Source organism: Phoxinus phoxinus (genome assembly GCF_949152265.1).
Source record: "Phoxinus phoxinus genome assembly, chromosome: 18".
NCBI lineage: Eukaryota > Metazoa > Chordata > Actinopteri > Cypriniformes > Leuciscidae > Phoxinus > Phoxinus phoxinus.
Genome location: NC_136893.1, coordinates 1,242,357 through 1,266,741, shown reverse-complemented (window position 1 = coordinate 1,266,741; position 24,385 = coordinate 1,242,357). Strand labels below are relative to the sequence as shown.

At 37.1% G+C, this 24,385-nt stretch overlaps 1 protein-coding gene across 1 annotated transcript in view; it reads right to left on the bottom strand.

Annotated features, from left to right (window-relative positions):
* Positions 1 to 8,728: 8,728 nt before the first annotated feature.
* Positions 8,729 to 24,385, bottom strand: part of znhit6 (zinc finger HIT-type containing 6) — a 40,157-nt gene continuing 24,500 nt past the window's right edge. The window contains exons 7-10 of the mRNA XM_079588964.1: positions 24,209 to 24,289; positions 19,209 to 19,289; positions 13,164 to 13,288; positions 8,729 to 9,386 (exon numbers count right to left, since the gene is read on the bottom strand). Of these exons, the coding sequence (XP_079445090.1) occupies positions 8,869 to 9,386; positions 13,164 to 13,288; positions 19,209 to 19,289; positions 24,209 to 24,289 (805 nt within the window). The 3' untranslated portion in view covers positions 8,729 to 8,868. The remainder of the gene's footprint in view (positions 9,387 to 13,163; positions 13,289 to 19,208; positions 19,290 to 24,208; positions 24,290 to 24,385) is intronic.

Here is a 24,385-nt window from a genome sequence, read left to right as displayed (position 1 = left end):
CTTTTGGTGAATATTTCTTATTAGAGCCATTAGTGCAAAGAATATTTCAATCTTTATTCCAATATAAAGAACCTTTGTGCAATGGAAAAGTTACATGGATGTTAAAGTTTCTTCGTGGAACCATTGATGCCAATAAAGAATCTTTATTTTTATTACTTGTTTTTGTTTTAAAGGACCAGTCCAGCCAAAAATGAAAACTCTGTCATTATTTACTAATTATGTGGTTCCTGTACCTGTGTGTATTTCCTCTGCGAACACTAAAGACATTTGAGGTCCAACAACATTGGAGCCCATTGACGTTCATTGCACGGTTTCAAAGGTTTTGATCAATAAACACTTGAAGATAAAGGTTCCAGAAGTGGGTTTTTACAGTAAAGCTATGAACCACCAGTTGAGTTAACCTTTTGGTTAAAACAAAGTTATTAAAAGAACTAGTAGTGCAAAGAATATTTCAATCTTAAGAACCATTTTCCACTACAAAGAACATTTTGTGCAATGGAAAAGTTCCACGGATGTTAAAGGTTCCTAGTGGAACCATCGATTCCCATAAAAACCTTTATTTTAAGAGTGCAAGGATGAGTAAACAATAACAAAATGTTCATTTTTTGGGTAGAAAATGCCAGAGGTGGACAGTAACAAAGTACATTTACTTGAGTACTGTACTTGAGTACAATTTTTGAGTATCTGTACTTTACTTGAGTATTATTTTTTCTGGAAACTTTTACTTTAACTTCACTACATTTGAGAGACAAATATCGTACTTTTTACTCCACTACATTTCTGTCAAGGGGTATATATTGGGTTTAATTTTGGTTGGAAATGAAAGTCTGGTTGACTCCAGAACTCGACTGATGTTGGTTTCTGACGTCAACCGATTTTCAACCACAATACAAAGTTTGTCCAACGCTGGAGATTAACGTCAATCTGACATTGGATTCTGACATCAACATGATTTTAATTTTCAGCGTTGGGTTTGGTCTTCTAAATGCGAATTTTGTCATTGGTTTGGAGCACACTAGCTTATAGATAACAAGGCTAACATATTCATACTAAAAGCCAAACAACTGGGAACAGCCGTTTGTGTGTCCGAAACCATTGTGGACGTTATTGAGTGACTTATTCAATCCCACGACTGGAACCGTTATAGAAATAAATGTGATATTGATATGAGGGTCGGCAGGCAGAGATTCAGAGGCATAAGGTACTGTAAGTATTACATGCAACAATAATAAAACAATGCATTGACATTTACTTTTATACTTAAGTACTTTTAAAAATGAGTACTTCTGTACTTTTACTTAAGTAAACACCGGTCTTTACAACTTTTACTTGTAACGGAGTAATATTTGACCAGTAGTATCTGTACTTTTACTCAAGTAAGGAAGTTGTGTACTTTGTCCACCCCATGGTGCATCTGATCACTAACAGTAACAGAACATCTCACACATTTGGAAAATTGCATATCCATGTGTCCTGAGAACATGCTGGAGAGAGTTTGTGTACGATGATGAATAGCTCGAGTGAGACTAAACGGGTGTGTGAGACACACTGCCAAAGACAGCGTTTGGGGAATAGTCACTATTAGAGCGCTTAACTAGCCTTGACACACACCTCATCTCACACAGGCGCTGGATGTAAGCAATGACGACATGCCGCAGACAGCGTTACATAAGCGCTAATGATGAACTTAACGAAAATCAGCCTGCGCTCCAGAGAAGGCGTCAGCGGAGAGGCAAGAACGTCTGTTGATCTGCTCAAACAAAGCGCTCTTTGTCGGGGAAATGAAGCGTTAGTGTTGCTGTCTGTGGAGAAGGGCTCGAGAGCCAGGTTGAGATGCTCCCCGGGTGTTTTCTTGCGCAGAAACATGAACAGAAAACACATGGATTTAACTCCACAGTGACGCGAGATTACTCAGAAATGCTCGTAATAACTTCAGGCCTGCCAAGTTTGATGCACACATGAGCCGACTGAAACTACCAGCTCTGATCTGATAGGTTGGCTTCATGTGATGCACCAAAATGGTTTAGTATAGTGATAAAACGAGGATATACACTGCTGTTCAAGAGTTTGGGAACAGTAGGGTTTTTTTAAGACATTGAAATGTTAGAGAAGATTCTGTTTCAAATAAATGCTGTTCTTTGAAAACTCAGTTCATAAAAATGGTTTCCACAAAAATCCAAAGCAGCATGACTGTTTTCAACACTGATAATAATCATAAATGTGTCTTGATCATCAGATCATCATATTATACTGATTTCTGGAGGATCATGTGACACTGAAGACTGGAGTAATGATGATAAATTCAGCTTTGATCACAGGAATAAATTACACTTTACTGTATATTCACATAGAGAACTGATGATTTACATTATAATAATATTTCACTGTTTTTACTGTATTTATGATTACAAAAAATGCAGTCTTGTGAGTATAAATGTATATAAAAGTATAAGACTTTCAAAAACATTATAAAATATTACTGACCCCAACATTTTGAATGCTAGTCTAGTTTGCAACAACAATATCCATGAAGGAGATTTTAAACGGCGAAACATTGATTGCGTAACTCGTCAGAATAAACTGTAATGTGTCAGTTAGTTTTGGATGATGGTCACACACTGCAAAAAATACTTTTCTTACTCAGTATGTTTGTCTTGTTTCCAGTCCAAATATCTAAAATGTCTTAAATTAAGATGCATTTACTAAATGAGAAAAATAATCTTAATTCAATTTTTCTGACCCCATTGGCAGATCATTTTGCTTGTTTTAAGCAAAAACTCACTTCATTTTTATTTATTTTCCCAGAAAACAAGACATAATATCTTAATATGTCATAACTACTCTAGTAAATGCATCTTGATTTAAGAAATGTTTGATATTTGGACTGGAAAAAAGACAAAAATACTAAGTAAGAAAAGCATTTTTTGCAGTGTAGGTCAAAAGAAACAGACAATATGTGCTTTATATGAAGAGCTGCACAGATCATGTTCATATTGGGCAAGAACACGCGCTTATTATTATTATTATTATTAAACAACAGACGAGTCCAAGAACGATGATCTCCAGCGCAAACAATGACTTTTAGAGTCAAGAAATGCAACCGAAACATCTGGCCAGGTAAATATATCCTAGATCATTATTGTATGTTAGAATAACAGCGACACAAGTATAATAATACTTCAAATAAAGTCCAGTAATACTGACGGTTGAGCAACGACCACTAATAAGACAAACAAACTTGTCTAAAGACATTCCCAGCATGCACCTGATTTTCTAAAGCAATGGGAGTCAGCAAATGCAATCGCTAGGGTATATACACCATATATCGGCCACCATATCGGTATCGGCCAATTTTAAATGTTATCGGCCTGATAAGAAAATTTGTCCAAAATATATAAAACCAATAAATAATGTATTATTTCCTTCAGCTGAGACTCGTCAGATGCGCACTGTTCACCATGATGGCTTTAAATAGCTTGAAATAAGATGGGAATCACTTAAAATAAGGAAAATATAGTTATGTGCGGTGATATCGGCTTCATAAAATTATAATGAGAACATTATAATTGTGCTTTGGGACGTAGCTTTTAATGGTGAAACTTTAGTATTTGTAATCAGGCTCTCAAAAAGTAAATACAAATTTGGATTTAGTGCCAATATATCGGCTTTTAAATATAACGAATTATCGGTATCGGCCAAAATTGTCATATCGGTGCATCCCTCGCTAGCAATTACACACATGACGCGAATCCCAAACCACATATTTGAGAAACTGGATTACAAGTTGAAATATTTAAACAAAAACCGCATAAACTTCTCATGTTTCCACAAGACCTTCAAACAATCTGCTCGTGTTTGTTTGGGATTCTTTGCAGGATTGTATCGTTCTGCTGGAAAACAAACGGTCACACGAGTTATCTCTGGTCCGAATGAATGCTTTCAGGACCCGATGTACTCGAAACAGAACTCGGCCTGTCTGACACTGATGGTGTGGTTCATCTAAACCCGATCTAACCGCTCGATCTATTCCCCAGCATCAGGCCTGCCTGTGTAACTGTGGGCTTCTCTGTCTGTTCTCGATAACACTCGTTCAGGAAAACCACTCGACAGCGTAAAACTGCTTAATCTCACCCGTCACGGGCAGAATACACTCTAAAAACACACATCCGGTGCAAACACACATCGTTCTGGAGTCTACAGATAGAAAACACACCGCAAAAAATGCTTTTCTTAGTATTTCTGTTTTGTTTCCAGTCCAAATATCTAAAAACTCTTAAATCAAGATGCATTTACTATGAGTAAAATAACATAAGATATTATGTCCTGTTTTCTGGGGAAATAAATAAAAATAAATAAAAATTAAGTGAGTTGATGCTTTAAAACAAGCAAAATGATCTGCCAATGGGATCAGAAAAATAATCTTAAATCAAACAGAAACAACATTATTTTTCTGACCCCATTGGCAGATCATTTTGCTTGTTTTAAGCATCAACTCACTTCATTTTTATTTATTTCCCCAGAAAACAGGACATAATATCTTATGTTATTTCACTCATCTAGTAAATGCATCTTGATTTAAGAAATGTTTGATATTTGGACTGGAAACAAGACAGAAACACTGAGTAAGGAAAGCACTATATTGTGTATTTGCACACACAAATACAGTAATAAACACATTACAGTCAACCTGAAGTCTAAAAGCACTCTATTTACTTTCTTAATTCATGTTCTGTTCTTATTTTAAAGGATTCATCAGTGCACGTTATTCATACGGGGGGAAAAAATCATAATGAAACGACTTTCCTTTTTTAGCTGACCATCAATTCCTCTTATATTTCAGCCACAAAAACAGTTTTTCATGCAGCATTTAACTGAGATTTTGGGCTGTTTGGTGTTTCAAAGTATTGTTTTAAACTAGTGGAAAGAAAACATGCAAAATACATTATTTAAGTGTTGCTTTCATTGAACTTTTCTTTATGCGCATGCAGATTTCAATAACTTTAAAGGCTGTGTGTTTATAAAAGAGTTTCTCCCTCCACTTCAGCAGCAGTTACACACACCAAAACTTACAGTTTTATTCCTGTCTATATTCTGAAGGGTTTTACAGAGGGGTTTGTTCATATATCATTCGCCTGGTTTTATACAACAATTTATTCCTAGAAATGGTGAAAATGTATTTGTTGGACAGTACTGACAGTATTTTCTGCTTAATGCATTGAGAAAAAGAGAAATCCAAAATCCCATCAGTAAAAACCTTTAACTGTAATATGTCAACAAAATAAAACAAGAATTATGTATAAAGATTTATCCAATGGTCAGAATTATGTTCTGGAAATATATGTATATTAGTGCATAATTAAATAGATAATGCCTCAGTTGCATATTTAAATATAATTCAGAAAACAAAAAATTGTTTGCAATTCTTAAACTAATCAATCATCTGGGGAAGTATGACGTTAGACGTATTGATGCAATGTGCAAAAAAACAAAACAATTATGTATATTCAGAAAAGCAGTTTTGAAACTAGGGTCCATGGAAATGTTTAGAGAAAAATTACTCTTATTCTAATAAAAAATGTAATACATTTTTTTTTTAAACTAAATTAGATATATACACATACACATATGATTAGAATTAATAGATTTTGATTTAAATAATAAACAAATAAAACAAAAACATCAATAAAATGAATGAAAAAAAACTATAAAATAACATGTAACTGTACAGTATTTTAGGGGGTAGAAAAAGCGCAATGACGTAATGCAATAGAAACAAATTACAAATAAAATTTTATCACAAGAGTTAATCTGTGTTCTCAAATTTCATAAACAAATCACATGAAATTGTGCACCGTATGTGCATGGAAATCCTGGATAAACAACTACATTTGACAAAATGTGCAGTAAAACTATCCCACAATGCAACTGACCTTCCATTTGCAGGAAATAATTGAACAAGAAAAACAGTGAAGGTTAGTTTCCTGCTGGAGAAATAACAATGGTTTACACCGAGACGATAACGGTATCGCTTTAAAACTTGCAGTTTTCAAAAATGTTCATTTTCAGGCCCCAAAACACTGTTGTTGTGTAAATGAACGGTGAAAACGCATTAAAGTTATTTTTTTTAAAGTTAAAAACGGTGTCGTATAAACGACCCCTAAATGTGCATTATTAAAGGTTGGGTAGGTAAGAATTGTCTAAATAACTTTTATTCAAATTGGCTTAAACTGTCTTTATATACCAATACATAATTAAAATGTAAGTACTCTGAAAAAGAGAGTATAAAAATTGAGTGACTCTAGTGTATTTAATCTTCAATAAACACAGCTCATTAATTCCTACCGGGACGAAACAAGTGATTGGCTTGCGCGACTGTCACTCTCCGTCGCCATGACTACCGCCGCTATTACCAAAGTATACGTTCTTTGCTATTACTGGCTCTGCCCGCGTCCGCGCAGTCGTTTTTAGGTGGGAGTGAATGGAATTAATGAGCTGTGTTTATTGAAGATTAAACACACTAGAGTCACTCAGTTTTTATACTCTCTATTTCAGAGTACTTTATTTTTTTTTACTATTTAATTATGTATTGGTATATAAAGACAGTTTAAACAAATTTGAATAAAAGGTTTTTTTAGACAATTCTGACCTACCCTACCTTTAACAACAACAACAAAAAAAAAAGACTCAAAACTGGCAACAATTCACAAACAGATGCAGAAGTTTATTAAAGAGGCACGTGGCATAAAAATACTTCTACATAAATACACAAATGTGAAAAAACAAACATGAAATTAAAAATGCGTGTATATCTGAAGCGCCGCAATCCTGTGATTAGCAGTTACATTTCTGACGCAATTCTACGGCACAAAATAAGAATGCAGGCTAACAAATGTTGTTATATATAAAAATTATATTCACATAAATCAAGACAAAAACAAATAATTTGAACAACTACTTTAACATTACGTCCTGAGCTGATAACAGAACGTACAGCATTTCCCGAGTCCTGCCAAAGCGGTTCAGTGTTTGTCCGTCTCCATGAACACGATGACGTGCGATGCCTGATATCACTTATCAGCACATTACAGTATATAACATATCAGCGCTGAAAAACATCAGTCGTCAAAACAGTCCATTGCCTCAGCAACAGTGCCCGCTGTCGTTTCTGAAGTCTTATCAACTACAGTCTGATCATCAGTCGTATCGTGACCCACACTAGTGTACACACTGCAAAACATGCTTTTCTTAGTGTTTCTGTCTTGTTTCCAGTCCAAATATGTAAAAACTCTTAAATCAAGATGTATTTACTAGATGAATAAAATTACATAAGATATTAAGTCCTGTTTTCCGGGGGAATTAATCACAATTAAGCGAGTTGATGCTTAAAGGAGAACTCCGGTCAATTTTAACATTGAGCTCAATTTTTAGTAAATTTGGAGTGCTGTCAATACAGAGAACAACGACAAAAATCGGTGTTGCCTACACTGTGTTATCCTATTTTTAAAATTTGCACCCTGTTGACTTCAATGGGGCAAGTTTTAAACCTGCTTTTATCCTCTTAACATATTTGATGTGTCATACAAGTGCCCAGCCATGTTGAGTGATTCCTTCAGAGTGAACACGAGTGAATCTGACTGCAGTAGATGTGAAAAATATGAATAAAAATGATGTTATATCAGCCAGCGCACATACCTGTATTTAGTTCCTGTTTTCGGTGGAAGTCCAAAGTAGTCGATTGTCGAGTTCACGCGCATAGGTTTAGTTACTATGATCACGCGCGTGAACTCGATAATCGACTACTTTGGACTTCCACCGAAAACAGGAACTAAATACAGGTATGTGCGCTGGCTGATATAACATCATTTTTATTCATATTTTTCAAATCTACTGCAGTCAGATTTACTCGTGTTCACTCTGAAGGAATCACTCAACATGGCTGGGCACTTGTATGACACATCAAATATGTTAAGAGGATAAAAGCAGGTTTAAAACTTGCCCCATTGAAGTCAACAGGGTGCAAATTTTAAAAATAGGATAACACAGTGTAGGCAACACCGATTTTTGTCGTTGTTCTCTGTATTGACAGCACTCCAAATTTACTAAAAATTGAGCTCAATGTTAAAATTGACCGGAGTTCTCCTTTAACATGATCTGCCAATGGGGTCAGAAAAATAATCTTAATAAACAGAAACAACACTATTTTTCTGACCCCATTAGCAGATAATTTTGCTTGTTTTTAAACAAAAACTCACTTAATTTTGATTATTTCCCCAGTAAACAAGACTTAAAGGTAGGGTAGGTAAGAATTGTCTAAATAACTTTTTTTCAAATTGGCTTAAACTGTCTTTATATACCAATACATAATTAAAATGTAAGTACTTTGAAAAAGAGGGTATAAAAACTGAGTGACTCTAGTGTATTTAATCTTCAATAAACACAGCTCATTAATTCCTACCGGGACGAAACAAGTGATTGGCTTGCGCGACTGTCACTCTCCGTCGCCATGACTACCGCCGCTATTACTGGCTCCGCCCACGTGCGCGCAGTCGCGCACCCCGTTTTTAGGCGGGAGTGAATGTAATTAATGAGCTGTGTTTATTGAAGATTAAATACACTAGAGTCACTCAGTTTTTATACTCTCTATTTCAGAGTACTTGCATTTTAATTATGTATTGGTATATAAAGACAGTTTAAACAAATTTGAATAAAAGTTTTTTTAGACAATTCTGACCTACCCTACCTTTAATATCTTATGTAATTTCACTCATCTAGTAAAAGCATCTTGATTTAAGAAATGTTGGATATTTGGACTGGAAACGAGACAGAAACACTGAGTAAGAAAAGCATGTTTGCAGTGTTTGCAGATTTCTACGCTCGTGTAACATCTGCACAGATGTGACTGTCATTGTTATAAATGTTACTTGTATTATGCGTGTCTTCCTGGCCTTCAGTTTGGCTGGCATCTGAACGGTCGCACGATGAACTTTGCTCGATGTGTGTTTGACTGAAGTCATGCGGAGCGTCACGATCACCACTTGTGTTCTCATCAGGAAGTCCGGGGACGTTTTGAGAAACGGAAAACTTATTGTCTTCACCAGTGACCGTCTGACCATCAGCATCAGCAGAAACCATCATCATCATCTCTAGGTTTTGGTTTGTTTTAGCCTCCAGAACATCTTCCTCGTTATCATCCTCATCATGTGTTACAGGAACTTTACTCTCGGCTTCAGCAAGATTACCATCGGCATCTTCAGTGTTTTCTTCCTCCTGGTCACTTCGAAGCTCTCCGTCCTCCAGCTCTTCGTCTTCCGGCACGACTTTCGGCGTCTTGGCCACTTCTGAACGCGGTGTATCCGGGGAACTGGAGACACTCGCACCGGAACGCTCTGGGAACGAGAGGAAAACAGTGCATGATGGACGTTTGCTTGCTGCGTAATAGCACACCGCAAACATGCTTTTCTTACTCAGTGTTTCTGTCTCGTTTCCAGTCCAAATATCTAAAACTTCTTAAATCAAGATGCATTTACTAGATGAGTGAAATTACATAAGATATTATGTCCTGTTTTATGGAGAAATAAATAAAAATGAAGTGAGTTGATGCTTAAAAAAAGCTAAATGATCTGCCAATGGGGTCAGAATATTGTTTCTGTTTGAATTAAGATTATTTTTCTGACCCCATTGGCAGATCATTTAGCTTTTTTTAAGCATCAACTCATTTAATTCAGGACATAATATCTTATGTCATTTTACTCATCTAGTAAATGCATCTTGATTTAAGAATTATTAGATATTTGGACTGGAAACAAGACAGAAATATGAGTAAGAAAAGCAGTTTTTGCAGTGATCGGGAGTGATGCACATAAAACGTTATCAAAATGACTCCAGTTCACTTCGAATGGATCCGAGAGGTCTAAACAACTTACGTTAAACAAACAAACTCTCTATAAGTCTAGTCTTAACAAATTCTCTCCTAAAAACCTCTTTAAACTACTTTCTGTTACACGGTTTGTCAAATAACAGTAGATTTGCTTCTCCACCATCGACGCTTTCTGTGAGAAATGTTCCCGGTTTAGATCCGGCAGAAACAGGCGGAGTGATACGAACTGTGAAACGATGTAATATTACAGTTTAAACCGTGAAATATTAGTAGAATATCGCATGGCTGGAAAGACTCTTAGCCAATCAGATTCAATTATTGATAAACAATTGAGGTTTGATTTGAACACAGAGGCCCTGAGTAAAAAGGGACAGCAGCGCCTTTACGGTCTTAGAAAATGAAGATCATTTAACATAAACAAAACTCTGATGGAATTATTCTACAAGTCTTATATAGAGCCAGTGTTGTCCTTTTCCATTATCTGCTGGTTTGGAAATCTTAGTGTGAAATATAAAAATGCACTAAAAACATTAGTTAAAAACAGTGGGACGATTATAGGTAAAGAGCAAAGAAGTTATTAGTCTATTAAATAATATGTTTAAAGGTATTTTTAGGGTCTTTATATTTTTATTTTTTGTAATACGTGTCATTTACTATCATGATGTATTGTATGTGTCAGTTTTTTTTGTCTGTTTACCTGTGCTGCAACCAAATTGCCCAAAAGGGATCTTAATAAAAGCTTGACTTGACTTGAGATTCGAGAACCAGAACGGTTCGAACCGTTGTATAAACGAACATATAATATAAGCTATTATCGTATCACTGGTGAGAGAATCGATGTCAGATCGTATCGTGTTGAAGCGTCCGATTTACAGGCGACGCAGAATCAGATTCAAGACATTTTATAAACAAATCACCCAAATCTAGTCATAAATTGGCCGAATACACAGCAAAAAAGAGCTTTTCTTACTTAAAATGATTTAAAGTAGTATCTTTAAAAAAGTTAAATACTGCAAAAATGCTAAAATGTTTAGAATTGATAAAAAAACATAATTAATAACAGAATTTATCATTATGATTAATTAAACATCCCATATTAATTAAATACTGATTTTTTTGGATCAATGCAACAATTATTTAAAGTATTCTTAAAAAAAGGATAATAAGATGTAAATAATGCTGCATAAATATGCAAAAAAAAAAGAGAATGAAAATTATTTCTCAAAATTATTTAGAAACCTAAAACTCTTACGCTTTACAGCTGATGCAGGATCGGTTTCCAGAGATTATATAAACAAATCACGAAAATCCGGCCATAAATTGGCCACATAATTCTTAAATCAAGATACTATAGTAGTAAAATAATGACATAAGATATTAAGTCTTGTTATCTGGGGGGAAAAAACTAAATGAAGTGAGTTGATGCTTAAAACAAGCAAAATGATCTGCCAATGGGGTCAGAAAAATAATGTTGTTTCTGTTTGAATTAAGCTAAAAAATATTTTACCCAGGTACATTTTTCCCTCGCCAAGCAGTGTCTTATCTTTCTCCCTCGACCTTTTCAGGAACGAGTTACGCAACGGCAAGTAGCACACATGTTCTGCATATAAGTGTGTGTGTGTTTCTCCATAAACATCTTTATGGTGAGATAACTCGTAAACACTATAAACAAATCAAGCCGAGGTTACTGAGAATCTACACCACATCAACAGCCCTTCATTCGTCTTTATCAGAGGCTTGTTGATGACGAGTTACGCAACACAATTAACACATGAAGAGAGAACGCATGAGGTTCATCGCACAGATGCAGGAACCAAGCTTTTTATGATAACTAAACACTCTATACATACTAATAGTAATACATACTAAAAAATGTAATAAAATACTATAGTAGTGACATTTATCACTAAAAATATTAATAATTACATAAATGTTTCAGTAAATATTTAAAAGTAAAATAAGAAAAGGGGGAGACAATTTTTAATGTTATAATGATTTGTTTTATTTACAAATGTAAAAATGTTATTGCATACATACTTACGATATTAATAATATAATGAATTTAACATCTAATATTAATTAAATACTGAAAATGTGTAGTAATTGCTGAAATTATTTAGAGTAATAAACTTAAAATGTAAATTAAGGGGTAAATAATGCTGTATGAATATGCAAAATAAATTAATAAAAGATTTCTCAATTATTTAGAAACCTAAAAAATGTTCCTCATGCAAAATATAATTGTATAGGCTATCATTCATCATTAATTATATATTATTAACAGATCTAATAATTTCATTAAATAGTCATTTATAATAGTAAAATAGTAAATTTATAGTAAGTGCGAAAATTATTTAAAAAAGGAAAATAAGATAATGCTGTATAAATTTGCAAAAAAAGTATGACATTTTTCTCAAAACTATTTAGAAACCTACACAATTCCTCATGCAAAATATAATTAATTACATAATTTATCATGAATAATATATAATTATTTTAACACATCTAATATTAATAAAATACTGAAATTTTTTAGTAATTGCTTAAGTATTATCTTTAAAAAATAAAATAAGGGGTAAATGCTCTATAAAAAAAGCTAAAATGTTTATAATTGATTAAAAAAACATAATTAGTAATATCATTTATCATTATGATTAATTAAACACATCTTCTATTAATTAAATACTGATTTTGTTTTAGTAATTGCTAGAATTATTTAAAGTATTAAACTTAACAACTTAACAAAACTTAACAAAAAAGTAAAATAAGGGGTAAATAATGCTCTATAAATATGCAAAAGTTGTAATGAAAGAAACCTAACAATTTTCTATATGCTATTACTGATAATAGATCATGTTAAATTCATTTAACATTGAATAAATAAATAAAATGAGCAATTACTACAATTTTAGTAAAATAAGAATGGGGCTAAATATGCTTAATTGCCAAGCAAATTATTCCTTAATTATTTAAAAACTTATGTTTATTGTGCAAAATATTATAATTAATGATGTAATTTATAATGGATAATGATATTTTTAATGCATCTAACATATAATTAATTAATGAATGAATGAATTAAATAATATATATGAAAAACTTTTATCAGCATTGTACTTGTTAAATGTCAAAAACTATTGCTCAAAATTATTAAAAAACCTAAGAAAATTCCATAATAAATAATGCATTTAATATTGACTGAATGAAAAGCGTGTTTTCTGCGTGTGATGTATGATATACTCCATGTGCATGTGTGTAGTACGTGTGTGTTTAGTGTGTTTCGTACCCGGTACGTGAGCGAGGAACTCCTGACTGTGCCGTTTCAGAACCACAAAGACTTCTGGGTATTCCACGATAGTCTTGTGCATCAGGTTTTCCTGCAGACTTTTCTTCAGGTCAAGCTCGATATATCTGCCAAAAAAAAAAAAGTAGTCACATTTCAAAACACAGACAAGAATATCTGGATATTTCAATCCGCCTTTTGAATGATATTTTGAATGTTTTTAACATTGATAATTGAAAAATTTCTCAAAATTATGTAGGAACCTAAAAATGTTCCACATGTAAAATATAATTAACAATATAATTTAGCATTAGTAATATTTGATTATTTTAACACATCTAATGTTAATTAAATACTGAAAATTTCTAGTAATTGCAATGTTTCTTGAGCATCAAATCATCATTAGAATGATTTTTTCCCCTTTCTTAAATGTGTATATTATATTATATTTGTGTGTATTATCTTAAGTGTGTATATTTAAGATTTCGGTCAGTCTTGTGGCTGTTTTTAAATGTGCTTTATAAATGAATTAAACTTGAAACTTGATTTCTGGAGGATCATGTGACACTGAAGACTGGAGTAATGATGATAAATTCAGCTTTGATCACAGGAATAAATTACACTTTACTGTATATTCACATAGAGAACAGATGATTTACATCGGAGTAATATTTCATAATTTTCACTGTATTTTTTATCAAATAAATGCAGCTTTGGTGAGCAGAAGAGACGTTACCACACCGATTAATCATGAATATAATTATATTAGTTGTAATATTAATGCATCTCGGTGTTGACGTTCCTCTTCAAGAACATTCCCATGACATCATGTTTGGAGGAACGACAAGAATCTCCATAAACATCAACCGGAGGCTAAAACTCACGGCTGGAAACTCGTTCAACATGAATCAAGAACAGCTTTAACACACCGAGGCCTTTCACTCTCTCTCTCGTGACATCAGCGAATCCGTCAGGAGTCGAGAGCCTCGTAAATCAGGGATTCGGGATCCGTGAAGAACACAGAACACACTGTTGGTGAACATGCAGGCAACAGATCCTCACACTCCTTCTGTTCAACAGATCCTCAAGTCCTTACACACTCCTGTTTTACAGGCCAAAACAAAGATGCAAAAACTCACCGCGAAGGAAAACAAACCGGACCGAGCCAAACCTTCACTGCGGAACTAAACTTTACTTTCTCAAAAACTAATCTCTCAAAACTCAACCAAGCTCTCAAAACTCTCAACAAATCTCAACCCTCAAAACCCTCAACAAAACTCAACCCTCAACAAAACTCAACCCTCAACAAAACTCAACATCTCTCAAAACCCTCGACAAAACTCAACCCTCGACAAAACTCAACCCTCAACAAAACTCAACCCTCAACAAAACTCAACCCTCAACAAAACTCAACCCTCAACAAAACTCAACGCTCAACAAAACTCAACCCTCAACAAAACTCAACCCTCAACAAAACTCAACCCTCAACAAAACTCAACCCTCAACAAAACTCAACATCTCTCAAAACCCTCGACAAAACTCAACCCTCGACAAAACTCAACCCTCGACAAAACTCAACCCTCCCTCAACAAAACTCAACCCTCAACAAAACTCAACCCTCAACAAAACTCAACCCTCCCTCAACAAAACCCTCAACCCTCAACAAAACTCAACTCTCCCTCAACAAAACTCAACCCTCAAAACCCTCAACAAAACTCAACCCTCAACAAAACTCAACATCTCTCAAAACCCTCGACAAAACTCAACCCTCGACAAAACTCAACCCTCCCTCAACAAAACTCAACCCTCAACAAAACTCAACCCTCAACAAAACTCAACCCTCAACAAAACTCAACCCTCCCTCAACAAAACCCTCAACCCTCAACCCTCAACAAAACTCAACCCTCAACAAAACTCAACATCTCTCAAAACCCTCGACAAAACTCAACCCTCGACAAAACTCAACCCTCCCTCAACAAAACTCAACCCTCAACCCTCCCTCAACAAAACTCAACCCTCAACAAAACTCAACCCTCAACAAAACTCAACCCTCCCTCAACAAAACTCAACCCTCAACAAAACTCAACCCTCCCTCAACAAAACTCAACCCTCCCTCAACAAAACTCAACCCTCCCTCAACAAAACTCAACCCTCCCTCAACAAAACTCAACCCTCCCTCAACAAAACTCAACCCTCCCTCAACAAAACTCAACCCTCCCTCAACAAAACTCAACCCTCCCTCAACAAAACTCAACCAACCCTCAACAAAACTCAACCCTCCCTCAACAAAACTCAACCCTCCCTCAACAAAACTCAACCCTCCCTCAACAAAACTCAACCCTCCCTCAACAAAACTCAACCCTCCCTCAACAAAACTCAACCCTCGACAAAACTCAACTCTCGACAAAACTCAACCCTCGACAAAACTCAACCCTCGACAAAACTCAACTCTCGACAAAACTCAACCCTCGACAAAACTCAACTCTCAACAAAACTCAACCCTCAACAAAACTCAACTCTCAACAAAACTCAACCCTCCCTCAACAAAACTCAACCCTCCCTCAACAAAACTCAACCCTCCCTCAACAAAACTCAACCCTCCCTCAACAAAACTCAACCCTCCCTCAACAAAACTCAACCCTCCCTCAACAAAACTCAACCCTCCCTCAACAAAACTCAACCCTCCCTCAACAAAACTCAACCCTCCCTCAACAAAACTCAACCCTCCCTCAACAAAACTCAACCCTCCCTCAACAAAACTCAACCCACCCTCAACAAAACTCAACCCACCCTCAACAAAACTCAACCCTCCCTCAACAAAACTCAACCCACCCTCAACAAAACTCAACCCTCCCTCAACAAAACTCAACCCTCCCTCAACAAAACTCAACCCTCCCTCAACAAAACTCAACCCACCCTCAACAAAACTCAACCCACCCTCAACAAAACTCAACCCACCCTCAACAAAACTCAACTCTCAACAAAACTCAACGCTTGTGCGCTGGAAACCTCACTGAGCACAGAGTTCAGTTGCATCGGGTTTATGCCCTTTATGAACCGATACTGTGGAGATGTAACCTCCTGAAGTCTGTGCCTCTGATGATCAACATGATCTGATAAACCGTCACACACAGTCTCTGATTGATCGTTTAGTCTCTATTAGCAAGTCAACTTTAAACGTTCATCAGTGAAACTCCTGCATCTGATCAAACCTGAAACTAGCGATGCTCAAAAACACCATTAAAGACCAAACAACAGAAGAGACGAGGATGTGTGTGTGTGTCTGAGAGAGAGTATGATAGTGTGTGTGTGTGTGAGAGAGTGAGTGTGTGAGAGTGTGTGTGTGTGAGAGTGTGTGTGTTGGAGCGCACAAGAGACTCTCGACCACAGGTATGTTCCCAGCGTTCACGCAAACATCTTTTAAGTGGAAAACAGTAATTTTATCTGAGCAACTCCATAATCTGATCTATTTTAATCTCGTGTTCTTTTGTGCACACACATTCAATCATAAAAACTAGCGAGCTGTCAGAAAATTCAGTTACAGATGTGCGTGTGTGTGTGTGTGTGTGTATAAAAATTCTCGTTATGTTATAAATTATACATTAAATTTTTAAGTTTTATGTAATACAATTGAATTATTTATAAACACAAATATAAATTAATATTAAATAAATAAAATATATAAATACACAAAGAAAGTTATATATAATTATTAATTGTGTATTTATACATTTATTTTAAATATTTAATACAATTTTAATTAGTTTGTGCACACACACAAACACACACACACACTTAATATAAAATGTTATCATATTTATTATACTTATTTGCAAAACAATAAATATACACACACACACACACACACACGCAGAAATGATATTAAATAACAAAATTAAATATATAAATAATTAAATAAATTAGTACTTAAACTCAGTGCAAATAAAATAAAAATCATCCAAGGAGGATTAGTCAACATGACGATAATAATCGTTGATTATAATTGCATTCATATTCATGCAACCTCTGAGCTGCATTAATTAAATATTTATTAATTTAGTTGTTGTTGTAGTAATGTCTATTCAATGCTTTTCTCCTCAAACACTCGACTGGGTAATTTCTAAGCCAAAATGTATGTGCAATCAATTGTAATTAAATGCGCTTTATTTTTAAATGTGCTTTATTATTGTTTAAATGTGATTAATTCAGTTAAAAATGAATGGCTTGACAGAAGACTCTGCAGCCGCTGACCCAGGATCAGTTCGCTGAGCTTTACAAGTCTCTGACAGCAGAACAATATCATCTCTGACGAGTCCCGCAGCGAGAAGACTGCGTAACTGCGGGGGAATTTATGAGCAGTGATGTCATTCCCATAAAGCATTTTGTGTCGATTTCATACAAGAAGGAATAAATCAAGGAGAGAGGGTTCCAGCCAATCGAAAGCCTCCGTTCTCTCTGGGTACGTTTAAGTTCTTACCAAAGACACTATAAAACACACACACATCACTCAAGCGGCATTTACAAGGACAGGAAGCCGAAAACACACGTCACATGCTAAGATTAGGCCCTAAAGCGATGAGAACATCAACACAATCTTCCTCAGCCGGCCAGAAACACGTTATTATTCCTCATAATATCCATCGCACATCTCCTCCTGTCTCTCAGTGTCCGAAACGCCTCGATCACAGATTCAGCCTCTAAGCCCCGCCTCTCTGAGAGCTGCTCTGCTGTGATTGGTCAGAAAGCAAACGCTCATTATCATATCTGAATCTCAGTGATACGAACAGTAACAATGGCGTGGGTTTTACTGAATCGATCTCATCAAAGTGGGTTTGCTCTGGCAGCAGAAAACAGCGTTAGGTTTGACTGCTAAAATATTACATATTTACACCAAATTAGATTTATTTGGTATTTATTTTAGAGATTCTTGCTTAATTAAACATTATCTGGAACCCAATAAACGCACCACACACTCTAAAAACTGCTGATTGTTTCAACCCATTTTAGGGTCAAATATGGACCTTTCAGTGATCAGTTTCTAAAAAAAACAACGTGTTTTATTATTGTGAAGAACATTTAATAATCTAAAGAATCCTTTTCCACTATAAAGAACTGTGTGCGCGATGGAAAGCGCTTGCAACGCCAGGGTCATCGGTTCAACTCCCAGGGAAAGTAAGAAACTGATAAGAATGTAAATGTGAACATGCACGTCTTCTCGACATGAACAACACGAACCAAACTCTTCCCGTCTAGAGATGGATGGATAGATAGACGGATAGAGTGATGGATGATGGATGGACGGATAGATGGATAAACAGATAGATGGAGAGATGGATGGATGGATAGATAGAGGGATAGAGAGATGGATGGATGGATGGATAGAGGGATGGATGGATGGATAGATAGAGGGATAGAGAGATGGATGGATAGAGGGATGGATGGATGGATAGATAGAGGGATAGAGAGATGGATGGATGGATGGATAGACGGGTAAACGGATAGATGGATAGATAGAGGGATAGATAGACGGATAGAGTGATGGATGGACGGATAGATGGATAAACGGATAGATGGATGGATGGATAGATAGAGGGATAGAGAGATGGATGGATGGATGGATAGACGGGTAAACGGATAGATAGAGGGATAGATAGACGGATAGAGTGATGGATGGACGGATAGATGGATAAACGGATAGATGGATGGATGGATAGATAGAGGGATAGAGAGATGGATGGATAGATAGAGGGATGGATGGATAGATAGAGGAATGGATGGATAGATAGAGGAATGGATGGATAGATAGAGGGATGGATGGATAGATAGACGGATGGATGGATAGATAGACGGATGGATGGATAGATAGACGGATGGATGGATAGATAGACGGATGGAAGGATAGATAGACGGATAGAGGGATGGATAGAGGGATAGATAGACGGATAGAGGGATGGATGGATAGATAGACGGATAGAGGGATGGATGGATAGATAGACGGATAGAGGGATGGATGGATAGATAGACGGATGGATGGATAGATTCTCTTACCTGAGAGAGTTGTGTTGTGTCTGCTCTGCCTTCAGGAACACTGTGATGTCCTCATGAGGACTGTGGACGTAAAGCTTTAACCTGGAAACACAAGCGTGAGATCAGACACAACTGCAACATCATACTGTAGTGTGTGTGTGTGTGTGTGTGTGTGTGTGTGTGTCTGTGTGTGTGTGTGTGTGGAAGGAAAGACGTGTAAAGAGAAAATCTATTAGCATTATTTAAGAGTTTTCATCACTGCACTATTACTCTAATAAAGGAATAAAGAATAAGTATATACATCCAAACTTTTGACCGCTAGTGAAACTGCCCCACCCACACCCACACACACACACTAACCCACACACACACACACACACACACTGTCCGCCAGCTAAACCCGCAGTGACGTCTTTCCATTGTGTTCCTGAAGCTGATGGTTATCTTGATAAAACCCATCATTCATTTCAACCCGTTATCAGAGCCGAATCCGACAGTGTTCATCAGCGGAGAATCCAAAGCGCACACACACACACACACACACACACGTGTGGAAGCGAGGAACATGTTCTGGCGGCTGATTCCTGATATCGCGGTTGCGTAACAAACACACTCTGCTCTGGAAAAGTTCATTCGATGTTTTCCAGACATAATTAACTCTCATCTATATTCTCAGAGAGACCAGCAGAGATATGGAGTTTGATGGTCTCATTTACAAAATACATTATTCACACTTTATATTCACTATACAGAATTGATTCATATTCGCAAAATACACAAATGCAAATCCAAATCCATGGAAGAACAGTTCGTCAGTACACTAGTATGCTTGCACATTTCTGAATGTTTCTACAAATACAAATGGATTGTTTGTTCTGCTTCTGCAAATCGTCGTGTGTGTGTGTGTGTGTGTGTGTCTGTGGATCACATTCTAGTCAGCCAATCAGATGCGAGTTTTCAATCTAATCACAATACGCTCAATGCTGTGACTCAAGAAGCATACATTTCCATTAGTGTTCATAACAACATAATTGTATACTTCATTATAAAAATCCTGGATGAATGGATGGATGAGTGAATGAGTGGATGGATGGATGGATGAATGAGTGGATGGGTGGATGGATGGATGAGTGGATGGATGGATGAGTGGATGGATGGATGAGTGGATGGATGGATGAGTGGATGGATGGATGAGTGGATGGATGGATGGGTGGATGGATGAGTGGATGGATGGATGAGTGGATGGATGGATGAGTGGATGGATGGATGAGTGGATGGATGAGAGGATAGATGGATGAGTGGATGGATGGATGAGTGGATGGATGGATGGATGGATGAGTGAATGAGTGGATGGATGGATGAGTGGATGGATGGATGAGTGGATGGATGAGAGGATGGATGGATGAGTGGATGGATGAGAGGATAGATGGATGAGTGGATAGATGGATGAGTGGATGGATGGATGGATGAGTGAATGAGTGGATGGATGAATGAGTGGATGGATGGATGGATGAGTGGATGGATGGATGGATGAGTGGATGGATGGATGAGTAGATGGATGGATGGATGAGTGGATGGATGGATGAGTGGATGGATGGATGGATGAATGAGTGGATGGATGATGGATGATGGATGAGTGGATGAGTGGATGAGTGAATGAGTGGATGGATGAATGAGTGGATGGATGGATGGATGAGTGGATGGATGGATGGATGAGTGGATGGATGGATGAGTAGATGGATGGATGGATGAGTGGATGGATGGATGAGTGGATGGATGGATGGATGAATGAGTGGATGAATGCATGGATGGATGGATGAGTGGATGGATGGATGAGTGGATGGATGGATGAGTGGATGGATGGATGGGTGGATGGATGAGTGGATGGATGGATGAGTGGATGGATGGATGAGTGGATGGATGGATGAGTGGATGGATGAGAGGATAGATGGATGAGTGGATAGATGGATGAGTGGATGGATGGATGAGTGGATGGATGGATGGATGGATGAGTGAATGAGTGGATGGATGGATGAGTGGATGGATGGATGAGTGGATGGATGAGAGGATGGATGGATGAGTGGATGGATGAGAGGATAGATGGATGAGTGGATAGATGGATGAGTGGATGGATGGATGGATGAGTGAATGAGTGGATGGATGAATGAGTGGATGGATGGATGGATGAGTGGATGGATGGATGGATGAGTGGATGGATGGATGGATGAGTAGATGGATGGATGGATGAGTGGATGGATGGATGAGTGGATGGATGGATGGATGAATGAGTGGATGGATGATGGATGATGGATGAGTGGATGAGTGGATGGATGGATGAGTGGATGGATGGATGGATGGATGAGTGGATGAATGGATGGATGAGTGGATGGATGGATGGATGAGTGGATGGATGGATGGATGGATGAGTGGATGGATGGATGAGTGGATGGATGGATGGATGGATGGATGAGTGGATGGATGGATGGATGAGTGGATGGATGGATGAGTGGATGGATGGATGGATGAGTGGATGGATGGATGGATGAGTGGATGGATGGATGGATGAGTGGATGGATGGATGGATGAGTGGATGGATGGGTGGATGGATGGATGGATGGGTGGATGGATGGATGGATGAGTGCATCAACGATAATTTATATTTTAAATAAATTAATTTTGAGAGTATTTTAACTCCATACAGAGAAGACCATCAAGTCTAGATGAAGACCACCAGCAGTCTCTAGAGCTGAATAGCCCCAGAGACGTGTATTAATACGTTAACTTTACTCCTTAAAGATGATCCTCCGCCACTTTAAGCGACTCGTCTGCACATGTTAGATGAGCTCCTGTTATAGAATCGCCACTGATCTGGTGACACTGTTGAACGTCAGCGTTGGATTTCACAATTTACAAAACTCTCCCTGAAAGAAGCCTTGAATCATGAGCAAGTCATCCAAACGACGCCCAACTCTACAGTAGTGTTGATTTTGTGGCCTATTATCACAGTGTGAAGAGTTTATTTCCAACTCCAAACCACAGCTTCATTTCTGCTTCCAAGCTCGAGCTGAATTTCAGGGTCGGAATTAAAGGGCGGACGTTTTTATCTGCAAGTCATAAAAATTATGTGCTGACCCAAATGACTGTAAAACCGTTCCATGAAGAAACAATCGCCACTCTCATCATTATGTGGAGAAGTTAAAAACATGAATCTGTCCCACTTTTCCCTGGCAGTCTGTCATCAATAAACTCAGAGAACTGACAAAAAGAGCCAGACACAATCTCACTGACTGACAATGCTGCGCTCACGCCACAGTACAGCTGTAAAAACTCACCGAGATGACATCAGAAACGAGACGCGGGCGTCAGGAAATGTGAAAATGTCAGAGGGTCTGTAGAGATCTAACCTGCGCGTTTTAGAACGCCATCTTCTCATTACGCTGTAATTTATAAGATCAAATCTAAAGATACAAAACAAAATGGAACTTTTTATAAACGCACTCTTTGCGTGTGCATATGTTTTAGGATTGGTCCATTAGAGATTTGCGCAAAACCTTTGCGAAAAACGATTGTGAAATGACGCCGTTTCCATTAACCGATGTTATGCGACTAAAACTTAATTTTTTCCGAAATTCTCTTGCGATAAGTCATTCCAGAAATCATGGCGACGGACGTTGGTTGGTTTATGTATATCACAGCCACCGCACTGGCCATAGCGAGGACAGACTCTTACACTGAGAGTGTTTCTGTGTTTCTCCTCAGTTCTGCTTCGAGGTCGTGATTGTGGCGTTTCTGAGAGGTTTATAATCCAGTATTCCTGTGATTATTTTGTCTTTTATGAGTTTAATAAAGAACTCTGTCTCGTCTTCTGTCCAAACACACACCGCATCCTCTACGTCAGGCGACTGTACAGCGCAAAAACTGTTTCCACTGCAGTTTTGCGAAATATTTCTTTTTCGAATTGCCTGAAAACCTCCTCATGCGAGCGGCAAAACTTTTTTGCGATAAATGGGAGTTTTTGCGAAATTGACGCGTTTCTATTCGGCGTATTTTCAATTTGCGCAATTTGAAGGGTAATGGAAACACGGCTATAGATACTTTTATTTTTTTAAACTCACAATAACAACAAAACATTGAGCTTTTGTAAAATAACGTCTCTTTGTGCCGTCTCGGTCTCAGTGACCTTCAGCGCATCACAAACATGATCCGAATCGAGCGTATACTCGCCTCACAGACATGAGAAATATCTCTACAGAAAGCTTGAAGTGTCTACTTTAATGAACAAAATCAAATGGAAAATAAATTTTCCTTAGATTATGTAATCTGTATGAAATGTGCATATAGTCGTGTCCACTGCTGCGGAGACGAGTTGATCTTTGCAGCCGAAAACACAGAAAACATGATCAATAAATGAATGTTTAGACAGTCTCCTTATGTTTTTTTTTTATCACGGCACATTCATAATCATTATGTTTGCCGGAGCGCTGTGGCTTTATTGTGCGTTTGAGCGCTGACTAGGCTATGTATTTTATGTAGCCAAATAAAGGCTCATTATTATGATTCATGGCTTATTAATATAAACGCGCGATTAGTCGACTAATGGCTTAGATGAACGACTACTAGTAGACTAGAAAAATCTTTAGTCGAGGGCAGCCCTAGTATTTTTGAGCATTGTGTGTTTCGGGTTGCATCTTGTGACATCATATCCTGGTTTTGGTTCGTTTAGATGCCTCTAGTCAGTGTTGCGTTCACACTTATTCAAATGAACCACACTAACGGGGAAATCACACCAGAGCTCGTTTTAAAGTGAACACCGTAAAGACTGGCCAGAAAATAACTATGTTTAAGAGAAACCCTAGTTTGAGCGCACGTGGAAGCTGGTTACCATTGAAATATAACGAACATGTCAAAAGAAAAATGCTTTCAATGTGGCAAATATGATTCAAATACGGTTAACCGTGCAGCACTGTGAACCTGCACATTAAAGTCAGATAAATGTGGCATTGATGGGATGTTTGACATACTTCTGGCGTTTGACCGGATCTGATTCTGAAGGATGAATGTATTCGTTGAGAATCTGATCGAGCAGTTTGTCATCAGGAAACCTGAGGAAAGGGAAAATCAATTTATGAAAAACATAAAACTGTCAATTAAAGAAATACTTGCCTCAAAATCAAAACTGTGTTAATATTTTCACACCC